The 26,969-nt window shown below is 39.2% G+C and overlaps 1 protein-coding gene across 1 annotated transcript; it reads left to right on the forward strand.

The window, feature by feature from the left end:
* On the forward strand, positions 1 to 26,969 carry LOC126140046 (grpE protein homolog 1, mitochondrial-like). Its single transcript, XM_049915231.1, has 6 exons — positions 1 to 53; positions 255 to 273; positions 334 to 447; positions 4,160 to 4,279; positions 12,673 to 12,756; positions 26,773 to 26,969. Exons 1-6 carry the CDS (start codon positions 1 to 3, stop codon positions 26,881 to 26,883), a joined length of 501 nt encoding a protein of 166 aa, XP_049771188.1. The 3' UTR covers positions 26,884 to 26,969.

Genomic DNA, 26,969 nt, shown 5'->3' on the forward strand with positions numbered 1-26,969 from the left:
ATGCATCTTTTGGCTTTACAGAGTGATTGTATTATGTCACCTGTCACTACCTGGTATAAGGATGGAAAGGATAGTAGGACTGCTAAATAAGGACTTTCATTAATCACATTTTTGATAGCTTTTTATGTCTTAATAAAACCTGTGTCCATTACTTCTATCATCATGCGATTTAGACCAAAAAGTAATTTCTGGTCTCTCTGTGTGCTATCTGAAAGATACTTGATCACTTTGCTATAGTAACCTTAACAAAGCAGGTGTAGAATAGTTAAAAGTGTATGTGGGTGTCAGCCTGCATTTTTTTAATACCCTTGTTTTAACTTCCTCTTTCAATAGGATAAATACAAACGTGCACTTGCTGATGGAGAGAATCTCAGGAGAAGAATGATGAAGCAGATAGAAGATGCGAAATTGTTTGGCATCCAGAGCTTCTGTAAAGACTTACTTGAGGTATGTGTAGAGAGTTTGTGTTTCAAGATGCTGTTCAGTGCCTTGTATCTTTTTGATATGCAGCTTCAGTAATGACAAATAATGTGTGGGATACTTTTACTTGTATACTGCATATTTTGTCAAGTTGTAGGTAAAAACAGATTTATGGAAAGGATATTTCGCTATGCACAGCTGTCAGTTGGGCCACAATGGCTGGAGATGTGTGTGTGTGTGTGTGTGTGTGTGTATTTCTGAAGAAGGGCTTTTGGCCAAAAGCTTTGATGTTCAGCAGTCTTCTCATTACGCCTGTGTGAGACTCAACATCTCCTCTATGTGGTGAGTAGCAGTCTATCCTTTTCATAATACTGCTGTTATTCCATCCAGGACTTTCCATTATCTGGCAAACAAACCTGACATAATTAAGTTGGCTGACACAATGACACATGTAATGGTAATTAAGTAGATGAATACTAATATGTGATGTCCTTGGTAAAAGTTAAGAGTGAGTACTTGCTGTTTGCTGTTTGGTGTTTTGTGAAGCAGTGTTGATAGCACACATTGGGAGGTATGGTGCCTATCCACAAGGTATGTCCACAGCTGGTTTTAAATAACCAGTAAGACAATAGAAGTTATCTGATATCATACTTACCGATGAATTGCTACTATGGTATCTTGTCTCATGATTGAAGTATGACCTAGTGATATGCATTGTATTTTTTTTTTAATGGCAGCAAGCAGCTTGATTTTCGTCATCCAAGTTAAACTCTTGACTTACCAAATCATGCACCATTGTAGTTGCAAAATTAAAAATTAGTTGCTGTCCATGTGACTGACACATTCTACTTCCATTCACTAGTATTCTGATTGACTAATTCCTTCGTGTGTCGTTCTTGCTACTATCAATTAAAACTGCAAAGCACTGAAGGTATATCCAAAAATAAGGTGAATTTTTTTCACATTTGAAAGATTGTGAGATGATTTAGTAAATTAAAAATGTGAATGAAAGTAGTGTTGTATATTTAAAACCAGTATTTGGTGAAGCTGCCAGACGCCTTAATAATAGTTAATAACAGCCTCTTGACACTGTAGTTTTAGGTTGCTTACCTCAGAGTCTAAAGTTTGGTAATATTAACTACTGGATGACCCATGAGTGAGGTGCTGACTGTCAAAGTTGGGCAATATTTCAGGCTAATGAAATAGGAAAGGAACTATTGCTACTCGTCGAGCTTAAAAGAGATTTCGAAAAGTCTGTACTACACTTGAAGGAGCTTTTTTCTCTTGTACTGCAGCTTCAGTAGTGTACTGAACAAAGTGAACCACATTTATTTGTAAATCTTTGGTGATGGAGAGTTCTTGTTGAGAGTACCCATGGTCAGAAACACGCAAGGATATCTATAGCATTCTGTCTAATCATGGTGGGCTTCAATTTGGTATGGTGCTGTATATGGTACTGTAAAGTGACTCACATATGTGTGACAGTTCTGAATTGTTTGAGCACTGATTTTATTTAGTAATGTAGTCTGTATGTTCGTACACTGATGGTGATGGAAAGATGATCCAGTCTGCCATTAATATCTTAGTAGACGTGAGGGAATATCAGTTTGGATTCTGGAGAAATGTAGTAATACACATAACAATAATGATGATGACTGAAATACTCTGAAATTGTGAAGTTAGCTGGGATAACATATTTGGAGTGGAAGGCTATGTGCAACTTTTACAGAAATTAGATTGCAGTTATGAGTTGAAGTACATTAAAGGAAAGCAGGAGTTAAGGAATAGTGAGATGGGGCTGTAGCCTGTCTGCACATTGAGCAACCAGTATAGGACATTGAGCAAGCAGTAAAGGAAACGAAGAAATTTCAAAAGGGAATTAAAGTTCATGTAGAAAATATAAACCTTTGGGGTTTCAATGATGATGTAACTCTGTCAGATGGCAAAGGACTTGAAAGATCTGTTGAACAGAACACCACCATCTTGGAAAGAGGGTTGTACGATCAACAAAAGTGAGACAAGGGTAATGGAATATAATTGAATTAAATCAAGTGAAGTTGAGGGAATTAGATTAGTAAATGACGTGCTAAAAGTAGTAGAGGAGATTGTTATTTGCGAGGAGATGTGTTCTTTCGGTGGCAGTTAAAGTAACAATGGCTGAAGTAGACAAGATATAAATTGCAGACAAGCAATAGCAAAAAACGTAGTTCTGGGAAAAAGAAATTTGTTAACATTGAGTGTAAATTAAACTGTTAGAAATTCTTTTTGAAGATATTTGTCTGGAGTGTAACCTTGTACAAAAGTGAAAATGTGGATGATAAACAGATCAGTCAAGAAGAGAATTGAAGCTTTTGAAACTTCTGCTTAGGGTATAACTCATTTGAAGCAAAGGTTACATTCTGTAATACAAATTATGAACATTTTACACAGCATTTTTATTGACTTGTGAAGTTTGATAACATTTGTGTTGTTTCTTTTCGGTGTAAAATTTCATTAACAGTACTATAGATACCTTAAATCACTGTGACTCAGTAAGTGGTCAACTGTTTAATTATAGTTTGTGATAGATGGCTCAACTTCAAATATGACACTATGCAGATATACATGTTTATTGAGTACACTATTAGGTATTACTTTTTTCATAAAATATTTATGTATACTCTTTCCAATATCAACAGTTTCTACAGCCCTTGTAACAAAAAGAAAATGAACCGTAAAGCATTAAGTAGACAAAGGAAAAGGACTTCCATGAATCAGAAATAAAGTACCACACACATATAATCAGTATGTGCTTCATTCATAAAAGATTGATTCGCTGGGAGACACGCATGCAGAAGTATACCTGTGTTTCTCAAATCTCGAGGGATCCATTGTCTCCCGGGAACATAAGTTGTATCTGTACAACATTACAAGATCTCTCCTAGCTGTTATTCTATCATAAAGGTATTAAAGAGGTCTTGTTCTCATGATTTGGTAAATTTATATTAATCCTGTGCTCAGATATTGTTCGTGCCGTCAGTTGACCTAATGAAAAGAAGTTGTGTACAGGCTAGTGTGTACTTTGTCTGTGTGGTGTTTAAATTGTTTATGAATCATATTTTTTGAGGAGGAGATTGGCACCAGTCCAGAATTTGCCGAAACAGGTATGGAAAATCACTTCAAAATTAATCTCAAGGTGCCTGATTACTTGACAAACAGTTGTTAACCTGCCATGTGAATTTGATCCTGAGCTGGTCTGCTTCCCTGTCGTGCATGCTGCGTGTGTAGCTGTACTAGCAGATCTCCTGAAAACTATACTGTCAAAATACTTATGCATTTGAGTCATCTATTCTTTGTGGCCGTAAATATATTGTGTATACACACAAATGCTCATACTAAAAATGATTCGCTAGTATGACAACGTGCTGCATTTGCGTTTTAGGTTTCAAATAAAGCAGGTCTATTTCACATAAATAGTTTGTGCTTTGTTAGTAATGACCTTTGCTCATCAGATTGTTTGCTTCCTGACATTATAAGGTTTACTCGTTCTGTTGAAGTTAAGTCATTATGTATTTCTCAAATATCTTTTCCGTCTTGCTCATGGGACGATGATATGTGTAGAGACTGTGTTTGAAGTTTTGACCATGAAAGCATTGATTTTAACCAGTGATAATTGTTGGATGAATTTGTTGGATTAAACAACTATAAATGCAAATTGTGTGTGAAATTTCTCATGCATGAGCATTTTTAATTCTTGCAGGTTGCTGATGTGTTGGGGAAGGCAACAGAAAGTGTACCAAAGGAAGAAATTAAAGACACAAATCCTCATCTGAAGAGTTTATACGAAGGTCTTAAAATGACAGAAGTTCAGTTACACAAGGTGTGTGTGTGTATGTGTATATATATATATATATATATATATACCTTAAATGATTCGCTAGTATGACAACGTGCTGCATTTGCTTTTTAAGTTTCAAATAAAGCAGGTCTATTTCACATAAATAGTTTGTGCTTTGTTAGTAATGACCTTTGCTCATCAGATTGTTTGCTTCCTGACATTATAAGGTTTACTCGTTCTAGTTCAATAACAGCTGCTTTCACGTATTTAACAACCATTTCGGCTAGTTCTAATAACTTTAATTTTATTTCCACTTCCGTTTTTCGCACATCACTGATCATTTTAGCCGCTCCCCACAGGTTTTAACGTCATTATTTCTACAATTGTTAGCCCCATTTTCGTAATCTTTCACCACAACACCACTCCTTTAATACGTTTTTTCGAAATTTTCCCGAATTTCTCCGTCTTTTAACGTGATTTAGCGGCAACACAACCACCTAACCTTTTTGCACATCGCTGTCTACCAACCCAAGTTCACCACAGGATCAACTTAACCAACACTTTTTCGCCTTTTTTCGCCTTTTTTCATACCAGATCTCCAATTGCTTTCTAGTTCGCCTTCATCTCTCCCCATATATTTCTATCTTTCTTTTTCATTTCAACCTCATGTTAAACTTTCCACCTTCTAATACCATGTCACCCTCACAACACCCCCACAACGACCCCATTAAGTTTTATTTACATTCCCTCCGCAAACATGCCTTCACCCTAGCCAGATTACGCTCACATATTTTATTTTCTCAGGCTTGTCTGACATTTGGCATAACCCCCAAAGGCCTCACACTTAAAGTTCCCATCTCTGGCTGCAACCCTTCCTTCCATCAGTCCCTATACCAGTTCCAAACTGAACAATCCATTGCCCTCACCCACCTAATCCTTCACCTACACATCAACTCAGCCAATGAACACACCCATCAACTCCTATCCTTAATAAAAGTCCTCAACCTTTCCTCTCCCACATCCACACCAGCTATTCAGAGCATCCTCCTACAGGCCAACCGCCAATTAGAACAGCATGCCACCCTTCACCTCAAAAAACTATCCAATCTCCTGGTTTCCCACCTCCGGAAAGGCAACTCACTCACCCTTCACAACCTTTCCAGCAAACCTCAACCACCTCTCACTGCACACAAACCCAGTCTCTCCCATCTACTCAATCTCCCACTTCCAGCTCCACTCCCTCCAAAACCTCAAAATCCCGATCAACACAATCTGGCACCACAACACCCTAATTCAGTACTTAACCTTTCCTCCAAACCACTCTCCCAATCCGAAACCTCTGTCCTATCCAAAGGCCTCACCTTCAGCCCCACTCCCAGATTCAACCAAACAGCCCTCGTCAAAGATTTACTATCCTACACTCGTACTCTCTGCTGGAAGTATCACTTTGCCACGAAGAAAAATGATCCTAATCCCGCTCCTAATGATCCAACTCCCCAAGACACTATCCAAATTGAACCTTGCCTGGAACAGTTCCGTCCTCCGTCACAGCGGGACCCACCTCCTCTTCCTCAAAATCACCCTCTCCAAACCTTCCAGGAATTTCTGACTTCCAGCCTTGCCTCTCAATCCTTCTTAAAAAACCTTAATCCTACTCCCAACATCACCACTGCTGAAGCCCAGGCTATCCGTGATCTGAAGGCTGACCAGTCCATCGTCATTCTTCCGGCGGACAAGGGTTCCACGACCGTGGTACTTGATCGTCGGGAGTATGTGGCTGAGGGACTGCGTCAGCTTTCAGACAACACCACGTACAAAGTTTGCCAAGGTAATCCCATTCCTGATGTCCAGGCAGAGCTTCAAGGAATCCTCAGAATCTTAGGCCCCCTACAAAACCTTTCACCTGACTCCATCAACCTCCTGACCCCACCGACACCCCGCACCCCTACCTTCTACCTTCTTCCTAAAATTCACAAACCCAATCATCCCGGCCGCCCCATTGTAGCTGGTTACCAAGCCCCCACAGAACGTATCTCTGCCTACGTAGATCAACACCTTCAACCCATTACATGCAGTCTCCCATCCTTCATCAAAGACACCAACCACTTTCTCGAACGCCTGGAATCCTTACCCAATCCGTTACCCCCAGAAACCATCCTTGTAACCATTGATGCCACTTCCTTATACACAAATATCCCGCACGTCCAGGGCCTCGCTGCGATGGAGCACTTCCTTTCACGCCGATCACCTGCCACCCTACCTAAAACCTCTTTCCTCATTACCTTAGCCAGCTTCATCCTGACCCACAACTTCTTCACTTTTGAAAACCAGACATACCAACAATTAAAGGGAACAGCCATGGGTACCAGGATGGCCCCCTCATATGCCAACCTATTCATGGGTCGCTTAGAGGAAGCCTTCTTGGTTACCCAGGCCTGCCAACCCAAAGTTTGGTACAGATTTATTGATGACATCTTCATGATCTGGACTCACAGTGAAGAAGAACTCCAGAACTTCCTCTCCAACCTCAACTCCTTTGGTTCCATCAGATTCACCTGGTCCTACTCCAAATCCCATGCCACTTTCCTTGATGTTGACCTGCACCTGTCCAATGGCCAGCTTCACACGTCTGTCCACATGAAACCCACCAACAAGCAACAGTACCTCCATTACGACAGCTGCCACCCATTCCACATCAAACGGTCCCTTCCCTACAGCCTAGGTCTTCGTGGAAAACGAATCTGCTCCAGTCCGGAATCCCTGAAGCATTACACCAACAACCTGACAACAGCTTTCGCATCCCGCAACTACCCTCCCGACCTGGTACACAAGCAAATAACCAGAGCCACTTCCTCATCCTCTCAAACCCAGAACCTCCCACAGAAGAACCACAAAAGTGCCCCACTTGTGACAGGATACTTTCCGGGACTGGATCAGATTCTGAATGTGGCTCTCCAGCAGGGATACGACTTCCTCAAATCCTGCCCTGAAATGAGATCCATCCTTCATGAAATCCTCCCCACTCCACCAAGAGTGTCTTTCCGCCGTCCACCTAACCTTCATAACCTCCTAGTACATCCCTATGAAATCCCCAAACCACCTTCCCTACCCTCTGGCTCCTACCCTTGTAACCGCCCCCGGTGTAAAACCTGTCCCATGCACCCTCCCACCACCACCTACTCCAGTCCTGTAACCCGGAAGGTGTACACAATCAAAGGCAGAGCCACGTGTGAAAGCACCCACGTGATCTACCAACTGACCTGCCTACACTGTGATGCATTCTATGTGGGAATGACCAGCAACAAACTGTCCATTCGCATGAATGGACACAGGCAGACAGTGTTTGTTGGTAATGAGGATCACCCTGTGGCTAAACATGCCTTGGTGCACGGCCAGCACATCTTGGCGCGGTGTTACACCGTCCGGGTTATCTGGATACTTCCCACTAACACCAACCTATCCGAACTCCAGAGATGGGAACTTGCTCTTCAATATATCCTCTCTTCCCGTTATCCACCAGGCCTCAATCTCCGCTAATTTCAAGTTGCCGCCACTCATACCTCACCTGTCATTCAACAACATCTTTGCCTCTGCACTTCTGCCTCGACTGACATCTCTGCCCAAACTCTTTGTCTTTAAATATGTCTGCTTGTGTCTGTATATGTGTGGATGGATATGTGTGTGTGTGCGCGAGTGTATACCCGTCCTTTTTTCCCCATAAGGTAAGTCTTTCCGCTCCCGGGACTGGAATGACTCCTTACCCTCTCCCTTAAAACCCACATCCTTTCGTCTTTCCCTCTCCTTCCCTCTTTCCTGATGAGGCAACAGTTTGTTGCGAAAGCTTGAATTTTGTGTGTATGTTTGTGTTCGTTTGTGTGTGTGTCGACCTGCCAGCACTTTCATTTGGTAAGTCACATCATCTTTGTTTTTAGGTATATATATATATATATATTGTTTTGTAATCTTAAATAATTTACAGTCTTCATTTTAACTTTCTACATAGTTGCAGAGTAGTTTTTCTACCTGGGATTCTTTGTGCTTAGAAAAACTGGTAGAGAGGAAGAATGACTTTTTAATTGATTCAACTAGATGTAAATTAACTGTGCAATACAGCAAACTGAGTTTTATAGTTGAAAAAATTAGAATTCATTGCAAGACCAGGTGAGTGCGAGGGGAACAGGGAAGGAAATGACTAGTAGTGGTACAGGGTACCCTGTGGCATGCACCATATGATAGCTTGCGCAGTGTGAATGTAGATACGTTGGAAGTCAAGGAATGATGAAGTGGAATATCAGTGACACGTTAGTGATGATAGCTAAAGAAAATATTGGACAGGAGCACCAAAAACAAGGAACTGAAAAATGAATTTGTTCTTTGCAAAAACAGACATAATGTCTTATGGGATAACAGCAATCAGTGATTTTATAATGTTACTTAAAATCAGTCTTGATTGCAAACTTTTTAAAAATTTTTTTTTTAATTATTCATATGACCGGTTTCAGTTCATTCAGAACCATCTTCAGATCTGATATTTCAGTTACAGGAGTAACCCGTCCAAATCCAGCAACTTTCACATGCTACGTCACATCCTTTTCCTTTGTGATGTAGCATGTGAAAGTTGCTGGATTTGGATGGGTTACTCCTGTAACTGAAATATCAGATCTGAAGATGGTTCTGAATGAACCGAAACCGGTCATATGAACAATTAAAAAATAAAATAAAAAAAAGTTTGCAATCAAGACGGATTTTAAGTAACATTATGAATTTGTTCATTGCTGCCATTTTGCCAGCTACTATGTTATGTATTTTTTTTTTAATAAAAGCAGCCATCAGCTACACTAATGTAATATTTTATTGCAGTTAACTGGCTTTGACAGATTAATGTAGCGTATTCAGAAGTTCAGTACTGGCTTATAATATGGATAAGCAGAGGTCAATTGTCTGATACTCATTTGAAGTCTGCTTATCCATGCTATAAGCCAGTATTGAGCTTCTGAAAATGACAGTTTAATCTGTTGAAATCAGTTAAATACAATAAAATGTTCCAACTGTGCAGGTATTGTCTGACTTTATTTTGGGGGAAAAAACTAGAAAATGTGGTCCATGAACTGGATACCTAAAGAGGCAAAGAGAAGAAAAAATATACACAGTATAACCCCAATTTTATTTTTGCAGAGTTTACCTTTTTCCCCATTTACAACACTTTTTAATTGGTTAGTTGCTTCAAATTCTCTTTGTGCAGAATGATAATTTCCACCCACTTTTAGGTTATCATGATTGTAAATTTCTCGCAGTTTACAATTAATGAAACAATGTTAAGGGGAGGAGAGAAAAAAGTGTAATTGAGATATAACAATATTGACAAGGCATTGACTTTCCAGTGGGGTTTGCAAATGTTATGCAGCAAAATTACTTGTGCTCTGGACTCTCTGGCGTTGAAATGGTAGAAGTTGTTTCAAAAATTGGAAGTATTCCTACTGCAAATGCTTTGTCTCCCTACACGAGCCATTTAACAAAACTGTTGTAGCTTAGTGATTGTGTTATCAAATGAAGTGTCAGTTTGGGCTGAAGCTCAGTATTAGTCTGAATTGAGGGAAAGTTGGCAACAATAAACAAAAGCTATGGCAATGTGGATGATATACAAACTACCTCCAAAACTCTTGCAAAAAATATATACATGGGAATTGTTGGAATATTATTTCAGGTGGGGGAGGGGAGAAGTTGACTTTCATTATTTGCTTTGCAGAGAGATATTATAACATTATGAGGAGGTATTGAATAAGATTGGGGAGAGGAGAAGTTTGTGGCACAACTTGACCAGAAGAAGGGATTGGTTGGTAGGACATGTTCTGAGGCATCAAGGGATCACAAATTTAGCATTGGAGGGCAGCATGGAGGGTAAAAATTGTAGACGGAGACCAAGAGATGAATACACCAAGCAGATTCAGAAGGATGTAGGTTGCAGTAGGTACTGGGAGATGATGAAGCTTGCACAGGATAGAGTAGCATGGAGAGCTGCATCAAACCAGTCTCAGGACTGAAGACCACAACAACAACATTATAACATGGTGTATGGCATATGGTGTGTGTTTTTGTTTTTAAATTGTAACTATTTCTAGAATGATGGTTAGGTAGGAAGCTCAGAGCAAAGCCCAAATAATTTATATACAGTCATAACTATTGCACACATTCGGCACTTTTTTAGAAATACCTCTTAATTTCTGAGGTCTTACGATGGAACCTGACAGCCCAGTTAAATTTTCACTGTGCATTCCACATTAAATTAAGTCCTACAGACTTACATGTGTAATGCCATTGTGTATCTACATATGTATGTACAGTCAACATCTTGATAACATTACTGGAACATATTCCCACCATTGGGTCTGCTATGTTATGTAACCAGTCAAGATCACCACTTGCCAATTGCTGTTCTGTATTTCACATATTTTTTTTTAAAAAAACTTTAATTAGTGTATGATATAGTAAGTACACCCAGGTCTCACATTTCTTTCAGTCTTCTGCTCATTTTTTATATAGTCATCAACACTTTCAAATGTTGTTACGGCGTAGAAAGCCATTTGGGAAAAATTATTTAAAAAACTTTAATTCTATATTAGTCCCCTGAAAAGAATATAAAAAGGTGTTGCACTGTAGCAGAAAAGAGGTAGGTGGTTATTTGAAGAAGAATTTTAAGCATTATGTTGAAGTTAGGTGGCTGTTAGAAATGACCACTATTTTGCAGAGAAAGTTCTTGTTTGATAAATCGGAGTGCACTATTACCAGGCGGAAAAATCCATATTACTTCCACTATCTGATAAAAAATACCTGGCCACCTATTAATGGACAGTAATATGAGGTGTATTCACCCTCTGCATTTGTAGTGACTTGAACTCTATTTGAGGTGCTTTCAATGGGGTGTCTGAATGTCTATGAAGGAATGGCAGCCTATCATTGCTCAAGAACCAGCTGTAGAAGGTAGTGATGTCAGACGCTGGGGTTTGTAGCGAAGTCGAGATTCTAACTCATCCCAAAGGTGTTCCATCAGGTTTGAGTCGGGACTGGGCAGGCCAGTCCATTTAAAGAACATTATTGCCCACGAAGCGTTGTCCCACAAATGCTGCTTTATGTCAGGGTGGATAATTGTGCTGATACAATTAATCAGTACACAGTTCTATAAACTGTGTTCGTATCCTTTGGCATTTAACGTTTTCTTAGCATAGCAAGGGAATCACATCAAAATCACAAAAAACATCCCTACACAGTAATGTCGCCACATATTTCCTTCACTGTTGGCACTACACATTACAGCAGGTAACATTCAACAGGCGTTTGCCAAACCCAAACACTTCTATCAGGTCGCCACACGGTATAGGATGATTCGTCATTCCAAATCACTCATTTCCTGTCATCCATCACATTGAGCTTTGCTTAGCATGGCTACAAAAATGTGTGGCTTATGAGGAGCTAATCAACCATTGTTTTCCATTCATTTGAACTCCTTGTGCACATTTCCTATGCCAGCTGGACTGCTGGTAGCACTTATGAACTTGTGAGTCATCGTCCTGATTTCATGAGATTTTTTACAACCATCCTCTGGAGTGCTTGACAGTCCCTTTTGCCAGTATATGAAATCCGCTGGGTCTCGGTTTAGCTGTGGTTATTACTTTGCATTTCTTCTTCACACACATCACCAACAGTCAATTTTGGTACCTTTAGAAGGTTTGAAATGCTTATGATGGATTTATCACATCCAATGACTAGTTCATATTCGCAATCACTTAGTTCTGACTGACCCTTTCTACTGTTTCTGCTTCTTTGCTGACAACCAGTACTCTCCGCCTTCATATATGATGGCAGGTCTGCCTGACACCTGGTGGTCAGTTTTGTCTTGCATAGGGATGGGTTGGATACTTTTGGTCAGATAGTGTACGTGGTAAAAAACAAATGCTATGATCTGTCTTGCAGAACACGATACCCTATTGCAAAATAATGGCAGATACATAGGGTGCCAGCCACATGACTGTTGCAATTGGACCTGTGCTCTGAGTGCTTCCAAAGATCCAGAAATTTGCTTCTATCTAGTTCCTCACCAACTCTGTTACCTTTATCACTTGTTTCTGCCACACTTGATGGGCTCTGCTATTTCTGCTTGTGTTAAATTTCATTTCTATTCAATTTTGTCATTTCTCTAGTACCTGGCTCAAGTGTGGGCTCTACGATTCTTCCCTTAAAAAAAAAACCACGTTCATTGATACCTCTCTATTCCAAATGAATTAATCTCATTTTACGAAAGCTAATAACATATTTGCTTTTCTGCATATAACTGTGAATCTGATATACTACCTCTTAACTATATATTTCTTTTTTATCTTTATTTGGTTTCAATTTTGTTGTGGCATGTTCTTTGCATTATAAATCTTTCATAATTCTAGGTTTTTAAGAGACATGGCCTGGAACCAATAAATCCACTAAATGAGAAATTTGATCCAAATCTGCATGAAGCCTTGTTTGAACAGGTAAGTGTTGTACTTACTCATCTGTGTTAGTATGATGTAATGGTTTGTGTCAATTCTGTTATACTGCTTTAATTCTTACGGGCAAAAGGAAAAACTGACAATAAGGGGGAAAAAGCTATTGATGCTTTAGCTCTACTAGTCAAGGATCTGGGAACAGCCTGAATCCAACTGTACCAACTGCTGGAACATCTTAAAAGTGGAAAGTGTAACATTTTTCACTATGACAATTGGGTGACATGGTCTCAAAAGTTTGTTTTGGCAAAATAGGGTTAATAATGCGAACATTGGACTTATGGTAGAGTAATATCACTAACAAAGAGTACTTTTTTCAGTGAGACTTCAATGTGTTGTACAGCAAAGAAATACAATACAAGTGCTGTCATAAATGATAAAATTTGATTGCAGGAATGCAGAATCGTACTATGGTTAAAGTTACATAAGTGCTGTGATCAGAGTGTTCTAAAGTATGCATAATGTGCAATAAGTGAGGAGTGGGTGGTACATACCAAAAATATGTGCAGCTGACTGGTAAACACAGTGATTCGTGCTGCCAGACCTCCACAGCAATAAGCTTGGACATATGGAGGTCACTCAGAACCTAGGCAGTATGCAGAAAAAGGCAGCCAAAGATAATGGGAAAATATCAGGACATATCACATACTCCTGATGTACTGATGGTGGAACAGTGACCAATAGACTACTGAAAAATTGTCTGTAGTCACAATTTATTTATGTTCAGTACAGAGTAGCAATTTTGATATACAGTACCATCTTCACAGCCATCCCCTTTACGCAGTCATCACTCGTGCATCTCAAATAGATGTGTAGGTATTTGACACAACTACTTGTGGTGCAGGAGTGATGACTGCAAGCCAGGGGTTGGCCTGAGGATGATACTGTGTACAAAACTGGTTGCCAGTAGGCAAAATAAATAAACTGGGACTATAGATTAAAACATACTTTTTTGTATTGGAGAGTGTGTGAAGTCAAAGATAATACATGTGTAAGAACTGTTTGGAGATGATAGAAAGGAGCAGCAGGTGGACGTAGAAGAAAAATATGGCAATAATACAAATCAAATGTAATTGGGGGGGGGGGGGGATTAGGTGCTAGGTGCGCAGAGTGAGTCAGTTCTGGAGAAAATGGCTAGGGGGTGGGGGGGGGGGGGAATTAGAATAGGTTATATAGATTGAAGCACCAAAGGAAGTGGTATAGGCATGCATATTCAAATATAGATATGTAAGCAGGCAGAATACAGCACTGTGGTTGGCAATGCCTTTATAAGACAGCAACCATGTAGTGCAATTCTTAGACCGGATACTGCTGCTACAATGGCAAGTTGTCAAGATTTGAGTGAGTCTCAACGTGGTGTTACAGTCTGCGCATGAGCAGTAGGACACAGCATCTCCGAGGTAGCGATGAAGTGTGGATTTACCCATTTCATGAGTGTACCATGAATATCAGGAACCTGTTAAAACATAAAATCTCTGACATTGCTGTGGCTGGAAAAAGATGCTGCAACAACAGGACCAATGATGACTGAAGAGGATCGTTCAATGTGTCAGAAGTGCAACCCTCTGGAAAACTGCGCAGATTTCAATGCTGGGACATCAAGTGACAGCATACAGACCATTCAGTGAAACATAATCAATTTGGGCTTTCAGAGTTGAAGGCCCACTCATGTGCCCTTGATGACTTCACGGCACATAGCTTTACACCTTGCCTGGGCCCATAAACACCGGCATTGGACTGTTGATGACTGGATACATGTTGCCTGGTCAGACATGTCTTGTTTCAGATTGTATCAGTTGCAGTAGGTACTGGGAGATGAAGGAGCTTGCACAGGATAGATTAGCATGAAGAGCTGCATCAAACCAGTCTCAGGACTGAAGACCACAACAACAACTACTTTAACAAAAAGTCTCTCCCGTGTGCATACTGGTGCAGAAGAGTTACGTGATGTGGAAGTGCAATCTGTTGCTTGTGTTGGTTTAATGGCCTTGCTGTTGCAAAATGCACTTATTGCTAGCTGTGCTGCATCCATGTGCCTGCACAGTGTCCGACATTGCTCAGGCCTGGGTTGCCTTATAAACACACTCTTTGAATGTGACCTTTCTTTCCACATTGGAAACATTTTGCATCATGACAAGAACAAATTTTTCAGTCATGGTTCAGAAAACCCTGAGGACAAGACTTCTTAACAGTATGATGTAGTACACGTTGTGTACCAAGGGACTGAAAGTGTTTACCTGTACATTTACTGTTTGTCTGAGTCCTATTTTTATTTACTTTAACTCTAGCATAACCTTAGACTGAGTGTGTATTTTTGTTGTTCAAAGAACACATGACAGAGCCTTAAATCAATGGCACTTGTGCCCACAATAGTTTGAGATTCCACAAGACAAAACTGTTTTCAGATCAGGATCCAACAAGTTGAGAATAACAGTGTGAATACATGCATATGACATATTCTGCATGGTTTGAAGATGACATTACTGTCACTTAGTCCATAAGAACTCTTAAACATATGCTGTATTGTTAGCCTTCAAGTTCAGCAATCTACTGTTTGAAGTCTGTGCCGGCTGCTTCTTGAGTTGAAAAAATATAAACCTTGCACCTGACTCTCACAATGTTCGGTCAGCAACTGAACAAGTTTGTCATAACTATTCTCTTCCTACTACTGTCTGGATGAAACTTAGGTGCAGCAACTGATGGCAGTGCTGCTCATAGGGAGAGGAGGGCAGTCATTTGTTGTACATTCAGCAGCAGGCATTCAGTCTGCTGCACCTGAAACTGAATAACTTCATTAAGGGACATTTAACTATGTAAACACTTGATATAACACACAGAAAAATAGAATTAGAGATAAGGCTAGCCCCAGGCAGCTAAGGCATGTGTGAACCTGCACACATCAACCTTTTGCAAACAGACGAGTTTATGTAACGACCAGCGTTGTCACCGTTTGTTGTATTGAACAAAGAGAAACTCGTCAATACAACAGCGGGTTCTTTGGCTTGCTCCAGGTGGAGACCAACTGGATACAACAACACTTTATTATGACATAGATAAGATGAAGTACTTAACTTTGTACAATCTATTTCCACAAGAATGGCATGAGTATTTAAAACTATCTCTGAACATTAACGTATCCCTTGATAAAGACAATTTGCGAGTCTCTCACTTGGAGTGCATTCAACACTAACTTTCCTGTTGAGTTGAGCTTCATACATTGATCACCCACCTGGCCTACTAAAAGATGGTGCCAACTTACTCAGTGCCTCAGTGCTTGCTTTGGCACTTTGCTCTTCGGAGACACCACAGAAAATATGTAAGCAGAACAGAAAGGATTGGGTAATCATTCTAGTGATGATATGGGTCACGAATGGGAAATGTGCTGATGTCAGTGACTTTGACAAATGGCACATCATGGCCCAATGCATGAGAACAAGGGTCTTGAAAGCAAAGGAGTTGGTTGGCTGTTCTCTTGCCACTGTCATGAGCATGTGTTGAAGGACTGTGGAACCATGTGAGCAGGCAATGATGTGTTTGCTGTCCATGCCTCACCACAGAATGTGGAGATTGGAGGCTTTCCCGTTCTGTAAAGCAGAACAGGTGGTGATCTGATGACAGTGTGTTGACGTAATGACATCTTCAATTATTATGTAACTCTGTGCCCAAAACCACTGGCCCGCAATTTATGGGAATTGCGTGACCTGTGCATAGACATCTGGTACCACAACCCTTCGAAAAACTACCAAGGAGTTGTGGAATGCATGCTATGCAGAATAGCTACTGTATTGTGTTCCTAAAGTGGACCAATACAATGTTCAGCAGGTGGTCTAATGTTTTGGGCATCATTGTATTAAGCTCTAATTATTAAAATGGTTCAGTACACAGCTATCATCCAATACAAATTGAAGGCAGTCCTTAAGAGAAAACAGGACCACCTATATCACAAATGAGCTGCTCCGGTATTTGTGGGAATGTCAGAGAGTATGTTTGATGCTTAGTTGCTTTGGGATGTTAAAGGTTGAGGAAGAATTTTGATAGGACATGTTTACCAAAGATAGGACTTGAAGAGGAAGTTCACTTAGTTAAACCTACAAGAGGAGGCGTGTTTGGTCATGAGTTAAGACAATATTATTGATCTGTGCCTAATAACATATGTCACAGAGGAGGGGGGGGGGGGGGTTGGTTTTACCATGTTGACTTTCATGTCCATGAGAGGCAGAGGCTTCTGTGTTTTGAGGGTGTACACTAGGGTGGCTTTTAGCTATATTTAATTTTCTGAAAGTTAGAATTTTGCTCCCCCCCTCCCCACTTTTGTTCAAATTGGTAAAAAAAACCTGTAAAAATTTTCATCTCATCACAACAAATTTTAGGTGACCCTCAAATGCCTTGAAGTTGGAACATAGCATCCACGACACCTGTTTCCATTAATGTGCACTGTATTCTTCACCTCCACTGTTTTCTTGTCATTTGTGAGAGTAATGTGTCACATTCAGACAAACCCAGAAATTGTTTAAAATCAGTTTCACTCATATTGCTAAAATGTTCATGTGAGGAATTCCAAAAGCAACATCAAATATTTAAGAAATATCAAGTTTTTTGATAATGCACACATTGTGTCTTACAATAATTGTCTAACAACATTTATTTCTGTAGAATCAAAATATAATTTGATTGAATGAGCCCTGAACATTATTTTTCCTAGGAGAAGATTAAAACATTGGAAACTCCAGCTTGGAATATCAACAATGTAGAAAAAGACAGATTGCTACGTAGCATAAAGAGGACAATTTAAGCTGCAGCAGGCACAATTAAGACACTTACACATAAGCTTTTGGTCACAGCCTTCATCAGAATGAGGAAGAGAAATACACACCATTCACTCATTCACACAAGCAAGCACACCTCACTCACATGACCGCAAACTCTGGCACCTTGGGCCAACATGCTGTACGTTGTTGTTAAGAGAAGATTTAGTAGCAGCTAGGTGTTTTTTTACAGTTTCCAGCAACAGTCCGTAAAACAAACTGTTTCTTTGTTTTGCCTTTTGTGAGAATGTTATTGTAGTCCTGAATGGATTTGACACCACCTTCTGCAACATCATTCACAACCACCATCTCCTCAAGTTTTTGAATTGCACTTTTGTAACACACTTCACCTCTTGTGTTTTTTTCATTATTGCATTTTAGTTTACAGTCAACACAAACCATGTTGCTAAGTCACCCTTTTCGACACTGAAGTGTTAAAAATTTCTTATCCTCTTTATTGCCATCTGTCCTTAATGATCAGAATGAGCTACAGCAAAGAGATCGTTGAGGTTTTGCACAAAGTTGTCTCTCTCCCCTTTATTTTCCTTTTTCTTATTCTTCTTTGCCTGAAGTTGTAATCAAATTTTTATTTCGAACTTTCCATTTCATCATGTAGATTAACTTTTTAGTGCAGTGGTCTGTTCTTCTAGTAGGATTTCATGCTTTCTGCCAAAAAATGGAAACTTAGTGAATTGCCAGTATGGCCCTTTGGCTCTTTGTAAGATTTACAACTGTTACATTGTAGAACAAAAACTTGCAGTAGTTTGGTTGGAAATAGAACTAGGAAGACACACATTGAAGTCTTTCCGTAACATCCATAGTGAAGAACATCAGGCAGTCGATGGCATTTTCGAGTAGGCAGAATAAGCCAGGAAAGTCAGTTGTCACCAGCGGTACAACTGTTCTGAAGCAATAATTTACAGTCAGTGTGCTTCTTTTCTTCACTTTATTTCTCAAAAAGCTTCTTCTTGAACTTTAGATTTGATGAAACTAAATAAATGAAGTCCAAAAATATGCCTACTCTTCCATGAGAAGCAACTGACTGCTGTTCCCATGTTGGTGCCATTACATTTAATTTAATTGAATACAAAATCACATAACCCAAACTGTTCACAAAAATATCCTTCCGAATGTTGGAATATAACATTTTGTTAATACTGTAGCAATTAACTATCAAAATATTTATTTTAGTATGAAATATTTCTTAATCACCTTACATGACAATACAGGAAACACAGACAATAACAAAGCAGATGACCACAGCAAGTATTACCGTGCTGACGGTACCAAAGTAGTCTTTTTGTTTGGTTTTAAGTGTTCACTGCTCGGCTGCAGCACTCTCCAAATCCATAAAAGAAAGGGGTTACTTTTATATGCACCTGGCTGCTACAACCAACTGTATTTACATTATTAATGTTTTGCTATAAATAAAATTGATATTTATTATATACCATATTTTATGGGTTATGAGACAAACCTCAATTTTTAAGCATTTTAAAGATTCTTCATCATCATTGTTATTCTTTTCATATATAACATGGTCTTCACTGCTATCGAGAGCATTACTTATGCTGCGCTTCTTGGAAGATTTAACATTACTGTCTTCTGTCATTCTAGACCACGACTATTTGATTGTAGGTAGTTTTAAAGCTCCCTTCGGTGTGAATTCATCTTGGGTTTCATCCATCAGCCATTTGTTCCTTTTTCTCTCATACACATTTTAAATGGTTTACTTATTAAGACATAAAGAGGTTGCAGTTGTGAAGTAAGTCCTCCCAGAAGTACTGTATTTCCCAGTTTGTATCTCTTTCACAGAATTTTTCGAATGACTACTAAACTGATCCAGCACAAGAAAACAACTCTTCTTCAATGAAGCATCTTTCCTTCTCTCCCCTTTGTTAATTGATAATTTCATAAGAGCCTTATACATCCAACCCTTGTCACGTATGTGGACAACACTACCTTGTGGCATTTCAGGTTTTGGCATTGTTTTGCACTTGGAAATGATCATTGGATTAAGTTTAGCATCGTCAGCACAATGGAAAAGGACGAAAGTGTAGTGTATTTTTTCGTGTCCACGTGTTCCTATAGTTACAGTTTTAGAATTTTCCATAGCAAAAGTTGTGTTACTCGGCACATCAAATGTCAGGGAAAATTTGACCATATTCACTGTTTGGCTCAGTTCCAACTTAGTTTTCTTTTGATGTTAAATAATAAAGTGATGGAAAGATAATATTTTTTGTTCACACTCTTGCATTGTTTTCTGAGATATTTAGGTTTTGGTTTGCATGCTGAGTCCACAATACTTCATAAACCTGTAGCAGCAACCACCTTCACCCTTAAAGTCTGTTAAGTTCCACTGCAGCGCTAGCTTACGAGTGTGTATTTGAATCATTTTTTGTATTAATTCCAGTGCCATTTTGATGATGTCCATGAATCCATTTCAATATGTTATCTTCTAGATTTGGCCGTTTTACAATTAGTCCTCTATTTGCACATTTAGTCTTCGTCATTTTTTCATTTCTTTACTAGCCCACCAATTGCGAATGGTTTTTTGTGTTGGTGGAGGGCCAAAATGCCACTCAGCTGCTCTGTTCCATGTTGTGCTGTATATGCTATTACTTTAAATTTATGGCCTGCATAATATGGATACCTTTTATTTTTTCCATTTTGAAACTAGCTACTAACAAAAATATTGTATTGTTACTAATAACACACATAACTTTCAATTAAAATTAACTGGCACTGTAGGCTGCAGTGATGATCATAGACCAGACTGTGTCCTGGGTTTGTGATGGAGGGACGGGAAGGAGACAGTGTCAGCAATATTGTGTATCCCCGCAACTTAAGTTTGTCGTATCGGTGCACTGCTTCCAAAGTGGAATCCAATGTTGTCAACTAGAGATAGGTTTCCCGTGGCATTGAGTATGTGGCCATTTTAAAGATTAGTGGGAATTTTAACTAAAACACTGGACATTTTTGTATTAATTTCGAGTAGAAGGCACACCTGAATTTTGTAGTCAATTTTTTGAAGAAAAAAGTGTCTTATAGTCTGTAAAATATGGTGAAGAGTAGTAGTAGTAGTAGTAGTAGTAGGAGGAGGAGGAGGAGGAGGAGGAGGAGAAACTGTATAACAAAATTTGCACAGCAAAATTCGAAACTGTTGTCTGAGCTAAAATTTTGCACATATAGTTTTTTTGTTGATTGGAACAAAATAGGGGGGTGTGAGCTAAACTTTCAGAAATTTGAAAACTAAGAGCCACCCTAGTATACACTTTTTAAACGCAATGCGAAGTATTAGTTCCAATGTGCTGTTGTGATTTTACATGGACAGAAGACACCTTTTTAGTGTAGTTGAGTCTGTTGCTGTACATGAGTACTTTCCCAATTTCCCTTTTGGTGTATATAGATTTGTCAAGTGTCCCAGTATGTGATATAAAATTTTGGTGGTACAGTTTTTCACTGAAGCCTCGTGCTGTTTCAAGGCTTTGCTTTTAGCTTAATTTGTTTGCTTTCGCCTGGTTTTTAAATATTTAACAAATATAGGAAGGCATAAAATAACTGTTACTGGTGAGGGTTTATGTAATTTGAAGGAGAGTGCATATTTTTGCCATTTAGTCATTAGAAGAGTCCTGTGCCATTGCAAACTTTTGAATTGTATGAATATCTCTCTTCCTTCTCAATTTTTGTGTAGTATTATTTGGCCACACCTGTTGTGTGACTTGAGTTTTCTGCACCTGTAGCACTCGCTTAAGAATCCCTTTCGTAACTCACTGAAACTGTGAGCATTCTGTAAAACACAATGAAAGACAATCCATTGCGTACCAGTTGCCGAAACCAACATCAGAGATGAGGGTATTGTCAGGAGTACTCCAAGGAGGCGTGATAGGACTGCTGTTATTTTCGATGTACATAAGTGATCTGGTGGACAGGGTAAGCAGCAGTCTACAGCTATTTGCTGCTGATGCTGTGGAGTATGGGAAGGTGTCATTGTTGAGTGACTGTATGGGGATACAGTGTGACATAGACAAAATTTCTAGATGGTGTGATGAATGGCAGCTAGCTGTAAATGCAGAAAAATTTAAGTAATGCAGATGACTAGGAAAAATGAACTCATAATATTAGAGTACAGCATTAATAGTGTGCTACTTGACACAGTCATGTTGATTAAGTGTCTGGGCAAAACACTGCAAAGCAGTATGAAATGGAATGAGCATGATGTAGTAGGTAAGGCGAATGGTCGACTCGGTTTATTAGGAGAATTTTAGGAAAGTGTGGTTCGTCTGTAAAGGAATCGCATATAGGACACTAGTGCAACCCATTGTTGAGTTCTGTTAGTGTTTGGGATCCGCACCAGGTTGGATTAAAGAAAGATACTGAAGCAGTTCAGGCTGCTAGATCTGTTACTGGTAGGTTCGAACAATATGCAAGTACTACAGAGATGCTTTGTGAACTCAAATTGGGATCACTATAGGAAGGCAACGTTTTTTTTTTTTTTTGAGGTGTACTATTGAGCAAATTTAAAGAACCGGTATTGAAGGCTGGCTGTAGAACGATTCTACTGCTGCCAATGTACATTTCACATAAGATCTGTGGAGATAAAATTAGAGAGATTAGGGCTCATACTGAGGTGTACACTGTGGAGATAAAATTAGAGATTAGGGCTCATACTGAGGTGTACAGTCAGTCATTTTTCTGATGCTGTATTTGTGAGTGGAACAGAAAAGGAAATGACTAGTAGTGGTAAGGGATATCCACTGCCTCACACTGTATGGCAGGTGGCTTGCGGAGTATGTATGTAGATGTAGATGCATATGCAGATATAGACTGCACTGTCAAAGGGATGTTAACTGCTAATCTTCATTTTTTCATCTCTTCCAATAATGCTATAGGTCCAATCTTGGCTTGATTACGGGGAATTGCCTGTCTAGCCTAGAACATGTGAGCTGCACTGAGTTTGTAGATCTTGAGTTTCATGCAGCAGGGTGGCAGCTGTGGTGCTGATAGCAGTGGCCTCCCAGGTAAGGGATCTAAGAACTGACTGACAGAGCAACCAATAACCCAAGTGTATTCCTGAAATTTTTCTTATTTTGTAATTGCAGATGGTATTACATGTGTCGATACAAGAGTGTTACTTCTCAAAAATGTGCAGCAGAATAATGGCAAGACTTTGGGGAAGTGAGGTAGCATATTGTCTAGCACTCTGACTGGTTGCACAAACCCCCAATCAGTAGCTTCTCAGGCATGCCTCTTCTTTTTATGTTAGTTTTTGTAATTGCTGAATTGGTTTGCGACTTTAAGCTCCTCTTGGAGCATCCAGCCTTCCCCATGGTGTTATTTCTGACTAGTTAAAACTGGCTAACAAAGATGTGACGTAACGCCCTGATAATCAAGATTGCAAATTTTTTTCATTTTCAGTTATCTTCTAGCTCAGAGGTCTGCAAGCTTTCATGTTGCCTACACCAATTTTTTCTGTTTTTGATAGACCTTGTGCTTTCCAGATATTGCATTTTTACAAATTCTTAGCAAATGCATTTTTGACGCCTACTGACTTCGATAGGAGTAACTGTAGAAGTAACCTGTATATTAGGCTGCTGTGTAACATCAAAACTTTGAACACAGCAACAACAAAAGCTTAACCTCTGAATATAAGGTGATCCTGTATTCTTCGAATGATAATTTGGAGAAAAAGTCTCGTCGTGTAGTCAGCTGTAACAAGATGTGGACAGTGCAAATGCTCATACAGATGAAGAGCATCACCTTCTTGTCACTGGGAAGAAACGAAGGAAGGAAGACAGACTCCCTATCCATCCATCTATCCGCTTGTGTTCTTTTATCTGCCATGACATTTCACTCTGGTGAGAAGAAACAGTGTGCCACTTTTTATGCCAGTGCATTATATTTCCATTGAAGGAGATGAGATGTAAATTTCAGTCTGAACTTCTTAAATGATAGACATGGTATGAATTTTGAAGCTATATAACTGAATTACTACCTGATGAAAATTGCAATAATTAAATAAAATCCAGTATTACCATTTTATCAAGTAGTCAACCAGTCACATTTGTCTTGAGTGGTATGTTTTAAATAATAAAGAAGACAGACTGTTTTCTTGTTTTTGGCTCCCTGGTTTTCGACATTTCAACAGATTCCATTCTGTAACATTTTTAATATGTTAATAATATTTTACACAAGTTTTAATTTCCGTGATTCTCTAGGACTACGATGTTGTGGTAAAAAAAATCTTTATTGAATTAGTGCTATAGCTGAAATACCAGAACAATAAGGGCAGCAGAGTGGGAACAAACAGCAATTTTTGACTCTAATTCAGTTTTTTAAGTAACACTGTGATGCTTTCAGTGCAAGAGTTACCGTATTTACTCGAATCTAAGCCGCACCTGAAAAATTAGACTCGAAATCAAGGAAAAAAAAAATTCCCGAATCTAAGTCGCACCTGAAATTTGTGACTCGAAATTCAAGGGGAGAGAAAAGTTTTAGGCCGCACCTCCAAATCGAAGCAAAGTTGGTCCATTGTAATATGAAACACAATTTAGGTCGAATGAATGATGATACACCTACAGTGGTTTGGTTCGAGACGTAAGCTTAGCAGTTAAGCTTTACCAGGTGGCCATTGCTATGTGTCAGGCGCTACGTCCGTATTTATACGGGTACCCTTACTTTTTCACGTGCTTCGTCTGGTTTGAATTGATTGCTATTTTATTTTTTAAATCTGATAAGCGCCGTTCTCTTTGTTATAGGTGTTTGCATCACTCTAAGCTGAAGATGCATTACTGTACTGTGTCATGCATTGTTTGTCGCATTTTGATAATGAGTGTTTACGGCCTGTCGCCGCTCGCGGCAGGGCTTGCTTTTGTGCGTGCTACCGAGATAGAGAGAGAGAGAGAGAGAGAGAGAGAGAGAGAGAGAGAGAGGGAGGGGGGGGGAGGTGGGGGGGGAATCGTCTCATTAGCGAAACAATGGAAAGAGACTGCTATTTGTTGTTACTTACACTGCTGCTTTCTTTGATAATGATCAACAAGAACCAAATAATAGACAGCATATGATAGAAGATGTTCTGAACGAGAGTTAAGAGAAAATTTTTCTCCGTTTGAAAATCTTTGCAGACGCCTCTTTAGTACATTACATTCTGCACAGAAATTAGTCATCTTAGATTTAAAAATCTATTCAATTGCCGTGCATCATTTCTGACTGTATCACTATTACGCATAAGAATAATATGATATAAACATGACATGATACGTATATTCTTTCGCGTTTGCTGTTGTCTCACTCTAGTTTCATAGTTTATTAGGCAGACAAAATTTAAATGAGATAGCAGCAAACACAAAAGAATACGTGGCAAAATGTGTATATTCGTATTATTATTCTTATGATGAAGAGAATACTGCATGTGATTCACAATTCATAAAAGTTCCTATTAGCAACCATCTCTTCTCACAGGTAGGAATAAATTCAGAATGTAGAGTTGGCCATATTGACAAACATCCCTAACAGTCTTGCCAGTCGGATTTTCATAGTACATTGAAACGCTGCAACTTTCGAAGATGAACAATACGGAATTTGTATTTACTTCGATCGATAGTGTATGAAAATGCAGCGGTTGAAACTAGGGGCGGAGGAAAAAAAAGCTCGTCTTCCACCTTTTTTAAAAAAAAAAAAAAATTATTTACTGATGCGGAGGTTTTTGCGCCAGTATTTATCTTTGTGCCTGCAAAGCATGCCTGTGTAGCGTTACATATATTCGATGGCAGAAATTAGTTGTAGCGGCACCTACCAACATTTTTCAGAACTTCCGCTTACTTTGCACTCGATTCTAAGCCGCAGGCGGTTTTTTGGATTACAAAAACCGGAAAAAAAGCGCGGCTTAGATTCGAGTAAATACGGTACACTATTTGAAAATTTGTGCAGCTCAATTTTGAACCAAAGAAAGGAAAGGAGATTGGGCATTATAAATATCTTGAAGGTCAGAAGGCATCAAAATATACACTGGTCATCATAGTCAAGGATTGTGGGCTCTGTTATCAGTTGCCTTCTTCAGACACTCTTGATCCATGCTAAGCCTGATATCCAGGTTTTTTACAATTAAAGTATCACCACTTGAGCCACAGTACAAGGTAAACTATTTACCATGATGATCAGATTGTGTTAAAGAAATGACTTGCCATTGGGCGCAGGTACTGGTATGCCGACTTCGGGTTGAAACACAAGAATCTGTGTGCATTATAGTTGTAGTCAGTCAACCTGGGTGTGGACAAGGGGAGCAGGACTTGGCTTGTAGACCTATTTCGATAAAACGATGGTAATAGTGCTGCTGCTCTTCACGAGTATCGAAGCATGAAAGATACATGAAGAGGTCCTCTTTCCACACTGGGGTTGAACAACAATGTCTGGAAGCTTGAATTAACTGGTGGTTTGGGAATTGCTTCTAGTAGAGACTGACAGCCAGTTGCACCCAAATTGCTTAAGTTGTTCAGAAGTGCTACGAACAGTTGTGAAATGGTATACGTACAAACTTCCAGGCTGTCATAGATTCAGGTGGATGTCACGTTGAGCAACGTATGTTAACCTGGAATGTAAACAGGGTATTTAGTTAATTTGTTACCCTCTCGTGTGGAAATTAAAATGTTTCTTTCAAAGGTTTTTCATTATTTATCTTCCACATGGCTTTACAAATGTTTCCACAAAGTTTCATTTTCCTACAATTGCTTGTTTTTCATGGGGGTCCTTTCTAGTAGCGAAAGTTTAATATCACCACCATATATTTGCTGCGTACTTGCAACCTTGAGATATTCTATGCTTCCTCCCCTCATATATGCTGTAGCATGCCACAGAAATTGAAGAGCAACCTTTCTTCACTTGGTATTGCAGATTTTTAGTTTTATACCTACACTTTTCAAATGCATCATTCCGTGTAAGTGTTTACAACAGACCACATTTTACTTCGATACAGTGTGGATGGTTGCAGTGCATATTTATGCTTTTCCATGGGCGATCAACGTTTTAATTAATTGATAGGTGCATATGTATTGGAAAGATCTTACAGAATTTGTCACTTGTCGGTTTGAAGGTGCCCATGCACGTTATAAGAAATATGTTTTAATATCTTTGAGATCACTACCTTACAATTACCTACTACTTCTACATCTGCTACTGTTTTAACTCCTTTTATTATTTGCAGGAAGTTGAAGGAAAAGAGCCAGGCACTGTGATTGTTGTCACAAATACTGGTTACAAGCTACATGAACGCGTAATTCGACCAGCAGTGGTAGGTGTGGCTAAAGCCAAATAAGGTGGTGTCTTGTTTTGTAGGACTGTGTACGTATGGTGATTGTACTCAGAGGTGTGGATGTCATTAAGCCTTTATTTTTTATTATT

This window comes from Schistocerca cancellata, unplaced genomic scaffold (genome assembly GCF_023864275.1).
Source record: "Schistocerca cancellata isolate TAMUIC-IGC-003103 unplaced genomic scaffold, iqSchCanc2.1 HiC_scaffold_695, whole genome shotgun sequence".
Taxonomy (NCBI): domain Eukaryota; kingdom Metazoa; phylum Arthropoda; class Insecta; order Orthoptera; family Acrididae; genus Schistocerca; species Schistocerca cancellata.